A 12241-nucleotide genomic window follows, 5' to 3' on the forward strand; every position below is an offset into this window, starting at 1 on the left:
GCTACTTTTCATATGTGCACGTGCCATCTGTCATGTTTCACAAAATGTTAAGGTTTAGCCTCTCCATTGCCCCCAAATCTTATATTTCTATGTGAGTAACAAAAGATGAATACTAGAAATAGTCAGTTAATGTGCCTGTTCTTCATTCAATCAGTAGAAGACCCTCCAGTAGGATATTTAGGCAACTTCACTGAAAACTGTTGCAGTGCACATGAAATGCCAAAGAGATATAGTGATAATATTGCAGATAGTATAGCATACCTTTAATGGGCCTGCCCAGAGCAAAGGCTAACTTTATTTATGATATTTCCTAATAGTTTGGATTTATTTTGCAATCTACCAAGAGAGAACTTTATTCATTAAACAGGTATATGTACTCTGATTTTGACCTAGAATTTTAGCTCTCAATAAACAATGTGCGAGTGCATCAAATGGGCTGTATAGATAAGAAATAAAAAATAGACTATTGCTAAGTTAGATTAAAATGAATGGATTACTTTTTAAACCAAAAACTCCATTGAAATATACAGGTTCCTTGAAATCTCTTGATTCATAAATATAGTGAGTCTACATCAGCCTTCTAAGAACTAGTGTCTCAGCATCAGGACTCCAGCTTTGACATAATCCGTTAAAAGGGCTGTAATTAATTGTTCATAATTCGATTGTCAATACAGTGACATATTTTTGAAACAATTCCTCCCTTTGTGGAGAGGAGTGTTTACACTTGGCGGATGAATATTTTCAGGTGACACCTTCACAAGTACCGGGACTTATTGTTTAAAGCCGATGAGGTTCTTACTTTGGCTGGAGCCTTAAAACGGCTCCAAACACAGGCTCTGAACAGGGACTGGGCTCCACTGGGGATGCACAACAAAACAAACCTAAATGATTCAAAACCTTAATGTTTGCTTCGTAACTACAAACTACAATTTCATCATTGCTTCTAACCTTTCCAAAATCCTGTTGCTTATTTGGGTCAATTTGGAAGGAGGCCTAGTTGGATTAATCGTTTATTTATTTTATTTCAATCAGGTAACATCCAAGCGTTGGGCAGTAGTTTTAATTTCAGCAGCAAATCCTCATATGATCCAAATCCAGATGTAATTATTAATAACAAAATGTCTTAACTGAATAAAGCAACAACCTGATTTATTAAACCCTAAACAACAAGTCTTTTATTTATTTGAGAAAATATACCATTTACATGATCCCATAGAATTACCAAGAGCACACAGATCAAAACTGAAACGGTGGCTTTTTCTGTGTGGGATCCATCACCTAGTCTCTAGGCTTTTCCTGGAATTTGGTATTAAACTTACTTGCATTTAATTTTCTTATTAGTGGTATTTAAAACTATATTGGTGCATTTAATGTGAACTAATGGCATCTCCTGCTTGTTTCCATGAAGATAGATAAGTAACATACTGTATAACATTCTGGACAAAGCAATATCATCCCCATGGAGACAAGCAGATGGTGTATCATAGACTTTATAAAGATGTGGACAAAGGGAGTGTGACGTCACCCATAGCATTCAGCTCCAGTCAAATGAAGCTCATGAGGCTAAAGGGGTAAATTCAGAGCCGAGTTCTGTATTAGGAATAGGAATTTATTTATGGACAAAATAACAGAATAAAAACACCAAGATCATATAGAGCGGCTTATTATGAACATTTTAAGACCAAAATGACAAGGCTCACTGCCGCAGTTACAGAGAGAGGGGTAACAGTTTTTCAATGTAAAGTCAATTGGAGGCAGAGTCGAGGAAGTGCCCCCATGCTCACTTCCTATCTGAAACACAGTGGCTAGAGGGTTAGCTATGCCCATTTATATAAACAGTCTATGTGATAGAATTATGTCAAGTATTTGGGTTTCTAAAAAAACAACTTCACCAGATTACTGAGCAGACTGTCTGTAGACTGGATCACTGATAATCAATGATCAAGTTCAATAATAATGAATTTTCTGTTTAGATACTTCTTTCTAAAACAGCCCCTCACCCATTTAGTTATATCACCCCCTTACCCTTTACCCTGAAATTCACACTGGTCCTGGTTTGTTGGTTATCCATTTACAGGAGTAGAAGAAAAAGCTGCAATTTATAATATAGGCTGACACAATTCACTGCTATGATAAACTGTTAAATGAGTTTAGTCAAGTTGATAGATCAGTTAATTTAGTTAAATGAATAAAATGTAAAATGTATTTAATGTTAGTCATGCATGAAAGTACGGTTTATGTTACTGCATTTCAAATGATCAAATATAGATGAGACCTTTTAGTGCAACATGTGCAAAGTGATGATGTGTAAATTTGAGTTTTAAAGCAGTATTTAAAGAGCTACAAAAGTGTAAAAAATAAAATATAGTAATAATAATGATAATGTGTTTTAATGCATGATACCAATTATTTATTAAAGTATTATTTAACATATCATTTTAATCCGAGTTGAACCTATCCACAGTCACATGACTTCCTGTTGCTAACATGGAAGCCTCCTTTGGTTTACCGTTGCAATAGTGAATCCTCCTTTCTGGGACCCACTGATAGTGGCTTCTGTCCTGAACTGAACACAAGGTGAATTTACTCTGAGTGATGTAACTCTGCTCCAGACCTGTTTTATGAAACAGGAAACCGATTTGGCCCTATCTGAGTAGGATCTCTGACTTTATTAGTCAATCTCTGTTGAAACAACAACTTAACAGAGACTAAACCAAGACCTAATGTGGAAAACTATAATTTAAATCTCTGGTTACATTTAAAGGTGCATGTATCATTGGTGGGGGCTTTGTCATCTTCTCATCTCATCTTCTCGTCTCATCTTCTCAAACTTTCAGTACCAAGTACCACCTAACTTATATTTGGCTTCCCAAGAACCACCAGATTGAAACCTGGACTTTCAGGCCTAAATTAGGGCCAAACATGGTCTAACATTACACTATACCTGCTCTAAAATTAGACTTAATAATGAATAAGGTAGTTCTAAAACTAATCCAAAGCATGAAAAACATTAGAGAAACACATTAACGATTTATTCCTAAATTAAAACTTAAAAAAAATAATAATAATAAAAAATCAAACTGTAGAGGACCTGTATACCACCAAAGACGGCCCATGTACCACAGTTCGAAAAACACCACCATACTGTAACATTCCAGGCAAAGCATTAACGTGGCTATGGAGGCAAGCAGGTATCTGAGTTCTTACAAGAAAAATTACATGGATCACCATAAACACAAAACAAAACAAAACAAAAACCAGTTGCAATATCAATACTTTTGCAATATATTGTACAGCCCATTCTCCACACATGTCACTTCTAAACATTCAATATTCTTGATCATCCTCTTCATTTTCAGAATCAGAGCTGTTTTTGCCCATTTCCTCGTAGTCCTTCTCCAGACAGGCCAGGTCTTCTCTGGCTTCAGCAAACTCCCCCTCCTCCATGCCCTCACCCACGTACCAGTGCACGAAGGCCCTCTTGGCGTACATCAGGTCAAACTTATGGTCCAGCCGTGCCCAGGCCTCGGCGATGGCGGTGGTGTTACTGAGCATGCACACTGCCCGCTGCACTTTAGCCAAGTCTCCACCGGGGACAGCAGTGGGGGCCTGGTAGTTAATGCCAACCTGAGCATGACAAGGAGAATATTACATTTACAATAACAATAGTAATAGTAATACATCGGTTTTATACAGCGCTTTTCCTGGCAACTCAAAGATGCTTTACATAGTCAAACATAATTCAAGGACAAGATGAACAAAAACAAGTAGGTTAGATGGTATTAGATTACATTGCAGCCTCCTATGCTTGGGTTTCAGAATGATAACAAATTAGAACCATTGCCATGGTGATTAACAATGTAAAACAAAATATAATATCTTATAAATAGGGAAAAAGTCCTAAAAATGTTCCATAATAAGTTATCAAATATAGTAACTATGGATTACACTTAAGATTTGAAGTGATTTTGTTAAAGATGCACTATGTAATTTTTCTGGTGGAACGTCTGCCACCTGCTCATCTCTGTGGAGATGTCATTAATTCACCTGGAATGGCCCACAATATGGCATTAAATGTCTTTATCTCCATGGAGAAAAGGTGACACAACCAGCCAATGTAACAGATCAACTGAGTGAAGTAAAAATGCATTTTTGCACTATATTTTCAGCAATAAAAACCTAATTGATTGAATAAATTCAAAGTTATTTTTAATGCCATATTTTGAACTTTCTCTCCATGGAGGGAAGCACGTGGTGGACCCCCACTTAAAATGATGGTGAGTGCACCTTTAAATGAATGTAACATGTTCATGTAACTTGTAACTAAATAAAATTAATGGTAATTTCCAATGCAACAGAGCTGATACATGAATACAGACTGTGTGCTGTCCTCATGCGAACTCCCCTCATTTTCACTTGAGTGATATTATTTCAAAGAAGGCCAGTGAGGACAGCAAAAATTTGGATGATGTCTCCTAGCAAGTAGTTTTTCTTCTTCCAAGTAAGAAATTCCCTGATTTTCCACATTATTGAATGTTTTGTCTGTGCTCAGTTCAAAACTAAAACACAGAATCATTAATCAGATTTTACGTGCAGATAATGTTTCCTCACTGGATTTTATTGTATTTTTAAATGTATCTTAACATGTAATAATATAATTTTAAAGCAACTGTAATCTTACATCTGTACAATTTTGGCTACTCTCCCCGCTACTGACCAGTCTCTAGTAATGTTTTTTCTCTTACCTTGAACCCAGTGGGGCACCAGTCCACAAACTGAACTGAGCGTCTGGTTTTGATGTTGGCAATGGCAGCGTTCACATCTTTGGGCACAACGTCGCCACGATACAGGAGGCAGCACGCCATGTACTTCCCACGGCGAGGGTCACACTTCACCATCTGATTCAACGGTTCAAAACATGCACTAGTGATCTCCAAAACTGTTAGCTGCTCGTGGTATGCCTTCTCCGCTGAAATGATTGGAGCATATGTCACCAGCGGGAAATGGATCCGGGGATATGGCACCAAGTTGGTTTGAAACTCGGTCAGATCAACGTTTAGCGCTCCGTCAAAGCGAAGAGAAGCAGTGATGGAGGAGACAATTTGAGCGATAAGTCTATTAAGATTTATATACCCAGGGCTTTCGATATCCAAATTACGCTGGCATATGTCGTAGATAGCTTCATTATCAACCATAAATGCACAATCAGAGTGCTCCAGAGTGGTGTGGGTGGTCAGGATGGCATTGTAAGGTTCGACCACAGCGGTAGAGACCTGAGGGGCAGGGTAAACAGAGAATTCGAGTTTGGATTTTTTGCCAAAATCCAGAGAGAGGCGTTCCATCAGCAGAGAGGTGAATCCAGAGCCAGTGCCTCCTCCGAAACTGTGGAAGACCAGGAAACCCTGCAGCCCAGTGCATTGATCTGTCTGAGGAGAGAGGGGAAGAAAGATTTTACACAGGCATTCTGGCAAGGATGGCTGGCTCCAGTAGCTTCTGCAAATTCCAGTAGTTGGTGACATCATGCAAGACTGCCCTGATTACAGCATAACAAACACCTGGCAGCTGAGGTGGAGTTTAAAAAGTGAATACCTGTTAGACCAATCACATTGTTCCTCATATGTCCAAATCCTGCCCCTAGTGCTTTCTCACTCTCCCTTTGAATCTGTCAGGTATTGCCCAGTTTAGCAACTCTGTCCAAAATATGGATGCAAACTTCTCCTGCAGCCAGGTGTTTAGGTGTTTAGTTTCACTTTAAAGGGACAGTCTAGAATTTTGGACATAGGACCCCATTTCCTAGTTAGCCAGAGTGTTGGGGACATGTGAAGACACTTTTTAAAATATTCCATCCTGTCCTTGTATTTGCAGAGGTCGCTGGTGCTAGACTAGCACATGTCAACGGCCATAGCCTGCCACTAAACTCCACAAAACACCCGAAGCAAATCTATTATTACACCAGATAGTCAATGTAATTGTCTGTGTTGATAGAATAATGCTTAAAATAAAACTAACCTTGCATCGCATGAATCGTCGCATATTGAGGGACTATTTTCTCAGCAGCAGTGGAATTTTACTTTGCTGGTAAGCTAGGTGCTAGACAGTGTTGGGAGTAACGCGTTATAAAAGTAACGAATTACAGTAATGCATTACTTTTTGCTGTAACGCAGTAATGCAAGGCATTACAGGGGAAAAAATAGTAATATTTTACTCGGTACAAATGTGAGTAACGCGCGTTACAGTGTTTTTTTTAACCTGGATTGAAGTGGTGGGTTTTTCTTCATACAAATTCGCTAAAATCACCTCGATATCAGCAGCGGTGAAACGCCGGAGATGCGCCCTCATAGACCTTCAGGTAAAAAGGAAGGACTGACAAAGAACTGTTTAGACCTGGTTTAGACCTGGGTCAGTTTTGGTTTAGACCTGGTTTAGACCTGGGTCAGTTCTGGTTTAGACCTGGTTTAGACCTGGGTCAGTTTTGGTTTAGACCTGGTTTAGACCTGGGTCAGTTCTGGTTTAGACCTGGTTTACACTCGTCCCTCCCTCTATCGCAGTTCACTTTTCGCTGTCTCGCAGATTTTTTTTTTTTTTTTGTGCAATTTTGCATGCCCTGTTTTTTTTACATTGTATGAATGCGTATTGCGTTCCTCCCGCTGCGTCCTGACTGGCCAAGGGACTCCTGTCTCCTGTACAGTACAGTACAGAATGTGTTCAGCTTGCCAAATTTAAATACATGTTCAATCTCTAGCAGTGTGATTCTGAAGTGTTGTACGGTTGCAAGTTTTCTCCCCGACGAAAACCCACAACGTCGACGAAACATTCTGCACCGACAAAGGCTCCTGCACTCGCACCCAAAAGGCAGAGGAAGATGCAAACCATCACACAAAAAGTTGGACTTCTGGACACGCTGAAGGAAGGTAGAAGTTACGCGCTGTAACAGACTCTTGCACCGGCTCGGGTACCTGCAAATAGTTGCTGAAATCAGGGCCGCGAGCCCGAGCAGCAGGGTGACAGCCGCTCTTACCTCCGTGAGGTGAGGAGCAGAGCCGCTCCTTTCTCCTGCGGTCACCTTCGAGCCCGTCCCTACAGTGAGTCCTGTTTTAGTCCAAGTTCAGTTCTAGTTTAGTCCTAGTTCACTTCTGGTTTAGTCCTGGTTCAGCTCTGGTTTAGTCCTGGTTTAGACCTGGTTTAGTCCTGGTTCAGTCCATATACAGTGCAAAAGTTATTTTGGTGAGAGTAACTTAAAGTAATGCAATAGTAATGTAATGCCTTACATTTTAAATGCAGTAATATTGTAATGTAACGAATTACTTTGAAATGACAGTAATAGGTAATAAATAACGCATTACAGTTTCAAAGTAACTTGCCCAACAGTGTTGCTAGATGATATCAGCCAAGCTTCCTATCAGGAAGTACAACTCACTGCTCATGCTCAAACATAAATTCTTCAAATGCAAGGTTGGTTTTACTTGGTCAATCTGACTTAATAACAGATTTGCTTCAGGTGTTTTGTGGAGTGGGTAAGATTGTTTTTAGTAGCAGGATAACTATGGCCATTGACATGCACTAGCCTAGCACCAGCGACCTCTGCAAATACAAGGAATAGATGGAATATTTTTAAAAAGTGTCTCCACACTTCTCCAACACCCTGGCTCACTAGGAAGTGAGGTCCTATGTCCAAAATTCCAGACTGTCTTTAAAGAAGACATATTTTAACCATGTTACAATCCTCATCATTAGCTTTTTCTAGGTCTATCAGCTTTGCACTTTTGGACAGGAATTAGGTTGTCCTATTTCTATTACTAAGCTGTTTTAAAAATGAACAAAATATAAAGTTAAAATGCATATGTCTCCTTTAATGTTAATTTGGAATTTCTAAAACATGATTATGTCCATTAGTATAATTCTAACCTTTCCGCCTTTTGAATATTTTCATAAAAATCAAATCAAACAACCGCAGCGATGCAACTTTTGGATCAATTCTGAAGATAGCTATCAGCTAGCAGTCAAAACATGTCAACATCTCGCTAACAGAATTGTCAGGTAAAAGAAGAAATATCTAATGTGCAAAGATGTTTCTAAATATGCTTGGCTTTGACTGCAATCACATGTCTATTCACTGTATACTGTTGTTGTGCCCTTGGGCATGACGCTTTGTCTTTGTTTGAATGTGTGTGAGAGAGTGATTTGGCGACAGGAGGGGCCAATCAAAGGTTACAGATTGGCAGCCATGCTTCCAGTAGGCTTGTGAAGCTCATCAAGAACCACACAAATACTGCTTAAATATTACTGTGTCAAACCCACCATTTTGCGGATCCTCTCCATGACGTCATCGATGATGTCCTTCCCCACTGTGTAGTGACCGCGGGCATAGTTGTTGGCTGCATCTTCCTTCCCCGAGATGAGCTGCTCCGGGTGGAAGAGCCCTCTGTACCGACCCACACGAACCTCATCTGAAAACACAATATGTACTCCTCAGTGTGATTGGAAAAGAACCTGGGATTAAATCGTATGTAAGACATTACAAATTATACTACTAGAGCCTAAACCTAAACCTGGATTATATCTGTCCTAATTTAGGGCTAAACATGGTCTAGGAATAAAAGGAATAAAAGAAACTAACCCATGAATGAAGTTGTTCTAAATAATGAATAACCCAATGCAGGACAAAAACATGAAAACATTTGCCTTAAAAAAACAACAACAAAAAAACTGCAGAGGTCCCATGCCACCAGAGGCAGCCCATGTACCACAGATTGAGAAACACTGACTCCATGTGTAACATGATCCAGCTATACAGAGATCAATAATACACACTAAACAATGTACTAGTTCATATTGTGTACCTCAAATAGTGGCAAGCCTTTGTATGCCACCTCTGGACCTGTTGCTTAGAAACCTGCAACTGTTACACCGGCTTATCTGTGGACAGAGGCGCTCAAGCAAAATGAACATACAGTGTGCTTTTCTAATATTCACCCCTCGATGATGCAACATGGTTGATTAAAATAGTCTTTATGGCTTGTTGAGCTCACACTTGTTCTGGTTTGGTCTATGCTTGGGTTTAGTTTAGATGTACACTTGGTAAACTCCTGTTCTAGTCCTGGTTTAGTCTTGATTTTGTCCTAATTTAATGTAGTATATGTGCAATTTTGAACGCAGCCTTAAAATATTTGGCTTGAGAAAAAGAAATGAACAAATATCTCCTCTAACTGAAAGGCTGATTTGCTTTTGATACTACAGAATAGACTCAATACTCAATAAAACTGAGTACATACTTAAAATTAAAATTGCAGTGCTTTTATTATATGGTTTTATATGTGTGTAATCCCTCAGTCATCCAGGTAGGTTCCACAGTGCTTCATGGGTGTATACTGGTCTATGTGCTCTTATACTCTTGTTCAAAATGAGTATCTAGTTTCAATACTTGTTTTAGTATCGATTAGCATTTGATTTCTGATACTTTTGAGTGCTGTAGATACCATGAGAACCTGAAAACCACCAATATTGCTCACCACTAATTAACAGCAGAGCAGTGCACTTACCAACCACAGTGGGCTCTAGATCCACATACAGAGCCCGGGGGACATGTCTGCCGGAGCTGCCCGTGTTGAAGAAGGTGTTGAAGGGGTCTTCTCGTGAGTTTGGCTCCGTGGGACCCTCCAGAAACACCCCATCAGGCCCCACCCCGTGCTCTAGACAGAAGAGCTCCCAGCAGGCATTGCCCGTCTGCACGCCAGCCTGGCCCACGTGGATGGAGATGCACTCTCTCTATAGGAACAAATAACAGAAAATGTACACGTTAATTAGTGTTGTCAAATGTATCTAAAATAAGATACGGTACTAAAATGAGTAGCGAAACTAGATACTCATTTGAACAAGTATCAATACTAACAAAGTCACATTCATGGGACAGAAATGAACCGTTCCTGAATAGCTTTAGAATAAGTAAGTATAAGAGCACAAAGACTAGTATACGCCCATGGACAAATATGGAACCTCCCTGGACAACTGAGGGATTACACAGATATAAGACCACATGGTAATATATACAGTATATACTTTCGAAATAGAGTTTGAAATTGTAGTAGCTTGTCAAAACTACAACCTGATCTTACTGAAAATTGGTGTTTAAAGTTTTAGGAGTAAAGAAATCAAGTCCTGTGGTACAATTCATAAAAATATTGTAGTAGGTAAGTTGGTAAATTTGTGTGTTATTTTAAGGCGTGATCTGTATGTCCCCGTGAAAAAAATGCATTTTGAGAACACGGTCTAGTTACAATGTCCCATATAAATCTATGGATGCAAGCTGATCATAAAACATCTTTAGCTTCAGATTAGACAATGTTGTGTTTCCATGTGAAATCTTATGTGTCTTGCCCATTGACACAATTGCAGTTGAGCTCGAATCAAATTGCAAGCTATTATCTTACAGTGACATCTCTAATCCTGATTAATTTTAAACTCAGTCAATCCTGCTGTCTCATACAAGGTGCGTGGACATCAAACACAGCCTCTATGAAAACCGAAAATGATTACTTTTAATGGCATATTGTAGTTGGCTGTTTTAGCGTGTTCCTCTTCATTTAAGAACAATAGAGCGAACAGCACAGGGCCTATAGCTACACTTCACTGATGCATTTTCAGAGCCTCAAAGAATCGTGTCTCGGCATGTTGAGAATGTCAGGTTTTGTTTTTCTAAGACCAAGAACATCCCAAGATGATTTTTAGCTGATGACTGATTGCATTGCGACCACTCCAAGAAATATGAATATTGTTACATGTAAACAGTGAAAGTTTAGTCCTGAACCTTGAACCTGGCCTAGTTTGATTGTGTTGCTTATTGTTCTGTCCTTACTATTGCTAAGTTGGTAGAAAAGGAGTTGTCATTTTTTGCAGCCAGGAGAAATTAACCATTTTGCTGGCTCATATCTTTGATGATTCACAAATCTGGAAATGGCACAAAATGAGATAGCATTCAAAGTACAGGTCCATTTAATTCTAAAAATCATTGTTGGTTGCAAAAATGGAAATCAGAATCTGGTAGGTTTCCCAAGCATGTTAACCACCTTCTCAGTGGCTTCTGCTTTGCCAGGAAAGTGACCCAGTATTGTTTTGTACATTAACATCTCCTTGGAGACAGGTAGTTGCTAACACCAGGCCAAGTTACAGGTCAGATCTGTGAAGAGGCAATCCCATTCAAAGTAAAAACACGTGTAACTGGATAAAAGGCAACCTAGAGGACATACAGTAACATAACAGCGTAATGAAATGGGGCACCCTCCTCCAGGAAAGTTTACAATACCATGAAAGAGACCCAAACCTAAACGGCACTGAAGAGTTTTCCAGAGTTGCCCTTGGACAATAGTAGCCTATAGTTAGTAGGCCTAGACATTTCACATTTATTTGAACAAAACTTGTGCTTGGTCTTAAATTTTCAACAAGTTAGAGTGGCAGTCGATAAACACTTAGAGAAACACACATTATGTCGTATGTTCTTTCGGAAAATAGACTACTTTTTACATTGATCAAACAAAAGCATCCTCGTTAGACCTTGTGTTACTGTTGCATTCGTGTAAATTACTCCCTGCTCTCCACGTTTGAAGCTTTTGCCGTTCTACAATAGTTTATGTAGGCCCTAATGTCTAATGGAAGTACTTGGGGCTATCCAGAATCATTATTTTTAATTATAGGCGAGCAAATGGGTATTGAGCAACTCGCAAAAGAAACAGGGCGAGTTTAATCATCCATGCTTAAAATAGACCTAAAAATAACAAAAGAGGACTCACCATTTCTTGCTATGTTGGGAAAAGAAAGATGGACCAGTTAAAAAGTTGTTATTGCATCAAGTTTTGCGTTAAGAATGACTGGTCTTGTGTCTCCAGCAGCGCGCTCCAAATGCCCCTCCCCTCCGCTCAGCCTATACCATGGATCTGTTGGTCTATACGAGCATCTGTGCCAAAAGCGCTGCGTAAACGATCTCTCTGCAGTGCGTCTTCATGATTGAGTAAACCTTACAACTTTTTCTCTACAAACCACACGTATAATCAACTACTGAGCATTAAAATAATCACACCATGCGTATTTTAGAGGTCCTATAGTGTGAGCTTTAAGTCATGTTAGAATGTTGCCTCACCATGAATATACCTATTGAGTTGTTTTGTTTCATTCACACGTTTGAAGAATCCTTTGTGTTTAGTAAGTCTACATCTCTAAAGCTCAGAATGCTCTGTTCCACCTTGTGATG

General features: G+C 39.3%; 1 protein-coding gene across 1 annotated transcript in view; it reads right to left on the reverse strand.

Moving 5' to 3' along the window:
- Nucleotides 1–3055: 3055 nt before the first annotated feature.
- Nucleotides 3056–12241, reverse strand: part of LOC110164508 (tubulin alpha-8 chain-like) — a 113912-nt gene continuing 104726 nt past the window's right edge. Inside the window, exons 6-9 of the mRNA XM_055165491.1 lie at nucleotides 9540–9765; nucleotides 8299–8447; nucleotides 4746–5426; nucleotides 3056–3627 (exon numbers count right to left, since the gene is read on the reverse strand). Coding sequence (XP_055021466.1) covers nucleotides 3328–3627; nucleotides 4746–5426; nucleotides 8299–8447; nucleotides 9540–9765 — 1356 coding nt within the window. The 3' untranslated portion in view covers nucleotides 3056–3327. The remainder of the gene's footprint in view (nucleotides 3628–4745; nucleotides 5427–8298; nucleotides 8448–9539; nucleotides 9766–12241) is intronic.

This window comes from Boleophthalmus pectinirostris, unplaced genomic scaffold, assembly GCF_026225935.1.
Source record: "Boleophthalmus pectinirostris isolate CB_2022bp ecotype Guang Dong unplaced genomic scaffold, ASM2622593v1 HiC_scaffold_8, whole genome shotgun sequence".
In the NCBI taxonomy this organism is placed as follows: domain Eukaryota; kingdom Metazoa; phylum Chordata; class Actinopteri; order Gobiiformes; family Gobiidae; genus Boleophthalmus; species Boleophthalmus pectinirostris.